The sequence below is a fragment of the Tupaia chinensis genome, unplaced genomic scaffold, assembly GCF_000334495.1.
Source record: "Tupaia chinensis unplaced genomic scaffold, TupChi_1.0 Scaffold000494_1, whole genome shotgun sequence".
NCBI classification, from domain to species: Eukaryota; Metazoa; Chordata; class Mammalia; order Scandentia; family Tupaiidae; genus Tupaia; species Tupaia belangeri.
This window is the reverse complement of record NW_006160006.1, coordinates 2,650,625-2,652,712: the sequence shown is the minus strand read 5'-3', so window position 1 is coordinate 2,652,712 and position 2,088 is coordinate 2,650,625. Positions and strand designations below refer to the sequence as shown.

Sequence of the window (2,088 nt, the reverse complement as noted above, 5' to 3'; positions counted from 1 at the left end):
TGTGGCAGGCTGTCCCGTGGCGGCGTGGTTAAGGCTGCTGGAGCCCACATGGCCAAATGCGGGTCGAGTCTCGGACATGGTGTCTTTTTTTAATTAGTTAATTTATTATCATCATCATCTTGTTTATGTTGCATTGAGTCACACACGGACATGGCACCTTAAACATGCTGGGTGTGCAAGTGCCTAAAATCCCAAGGGAAGAGAGAGGAAGAGACTGCAGGGGCCGTTTCCCCACGGGGGCCTCTCTCAGAGAGCACATGCACCTTCTGGCAAAGTAAACCGGGTGGGGTCGTGGGTAACCCTGCCCACGTGGTGCAGTGACGTGGAGAGGGTGCAGCTGGCTGCCCTGCCGCATATGGCTGGTGGGGTCTGTTCCGTGGCTAAGGAGAGTGGGAAAGGGAGGCCTGGACCAGGAGTGGGGGTTAGAGTTCAGAGTCCCCTTGAATGTAGAAGGTATGACCCCTAACCCTGGGGAGTCCCCCTGGGGCAAACCCAGCCGACAGCTGTGGGCAGAGGCTCCGAGGATGCACCCGGCATCGCCAGCCGCATCTGGTGCCTGAGGTCCCCCTGCAGGCCTGCGCTCATGCGACACTTCCTACTGAGGGCAGCACGGAGTCGCTGGGTTGCAGCTCCAGGTGCCAGCTCTGCCTGCTGCCCGCTCTGGCTCTTGGCCCCGCCCACTGGAGACAGGCAGTGTGGCGCCCAGCAGGGAGGGAGGGTGTTCCCAGCAGCCGGAGCTCAGGGAGCGGCTGTCTTGGGCTGGAGCAGAGACACAGCTCCTTGGTGGTTCCGTTCCTCGGGATGTGTGTCCCGGGGCCGGCCTCCACAGCAGGGTCTGGGCAAGCCCCCCACTCTGCACGTCAGGTGGGCCTGTGTTGGGGAGTCCCACCGCCCTCTGGGACGTGAGCCATCTGTGCCATCGGAAACCTGCCTGCAGCTTAGGTGGGGTGCTTCGTGCCCCGGCCACGCTTGAAGTCCCCTGCCTTAACGTCTCTGGACTTGAGGCTTTTCAGAACCAAAGCCAGGCCACGTTCCTTTGCAAGGACACAGGTGTGGGAAATGGCATGGTATCGGGATGGCCCGGACAGGGCCTGGACACCCAGCCTCTGCACTCTGGCTGCAGCGGAAGGTCAGTCCACGCTAGGCAGGGGCCTCATCTCTCCCCCGGGCTCTACATAAACCCCAGGAAGGAGCAGCTTTCTGGTGCCGGCCACCAGCTGTGCGCTGGGCCTGAGCAGCCATGTGCCATCAGCTCCTCCGGAGGCTCAGCCAAGCCCAGGCCTCATGCGGAGAACTCCCGCCTCCTGCCAAAGGCCAGAAAGCCTACTGCAGACCCGCTCACCACCTCCAGCCCTCACGATGGCCAGGGCAGCATTCCCGCGCAGGCCTGGGGGCTATGGTGCCGTGTCCTCTGAGGTCAGGGTGCCTGCCCATGTGTGGCTGGTCCTCGGAAGTTTCTGTCTTCAGTCCTGGGGCGGGGGCTGGGGGAGGTCCTGGCATTCCTTTCCCCAGACACCTGACTGCCCACCGTGGCAAAGGTGCAGGAGCAGGTTCGGACTCCGCTCCGCCCCTGCCCGTGACCTGGGAGTGCTGGGAAGGGTGCAGAGGGCACAGGTGCCACACTCCCTCTGAGCCAGGGTGACCTCATCCTGGCCTTGGCCAGGTCCTGCATCCGCTGAGCGTTTAGAATGAAGGAATCAGACTCACCTTCCCAGTCCTTCCAGCTCGGTCCTCCCAGGGCACTGGGCTGTGGTAGGCCGGGGACGGCGCAGGGCCCTCCTCTCGCCTCACCATGTGGTATTCGGGCCGGAGTGCCCCAGCCCTGTCTCCTCCCTGGCCTGGCCCCATGGCCTCACTCTCAGCCCGTGAGAACAGAACGTTCTCTCGCCGGAGGTGGGGGCAGCCGGGTCGCGTCGACCTTGTCCACGTGAAGCCACCAAGGCCCAGAGGTGCAGGCGCTCCGAGCACACCACGAGGGGCAGATGCCCGCGTCTGACCAGGCTGTGCCCGCAGGTTCGGCAGCGTCTTCCCGAGCCTCAGCATGGCCGTGAAGCGGCGGGGGCAGGGCCCGCAGAGGAACCGGCGCAC

At 64.0% G+C, this 2,088-nt stretch overlaps 1 protein-coding gene across 3 annotated transcripts in view; it reads left to right on the top strand.

Moving 5' to 3' along the window:
• The window catches only part of BIN3 (bridging integrator 3), a 48,681-nt gene that overhangs the window by 43,768 nt on the left and 2,825 nt on the right, over positions 1-2,088 (top strand). For all 3 annotated transcript variants that reach the window (XM_027774942.1, XM_006156461.3, XM_027774941.1), the window contains one exon: positions 2,014-2,043. In XM_027774942.1, coding sequence (XP_027630743.1) covers positions 2,014-2,043 — 30 coding nt within the window. The remainder of the gene's footprint in view (positions 1-2,013; positions 2,044-2,088) is intronic.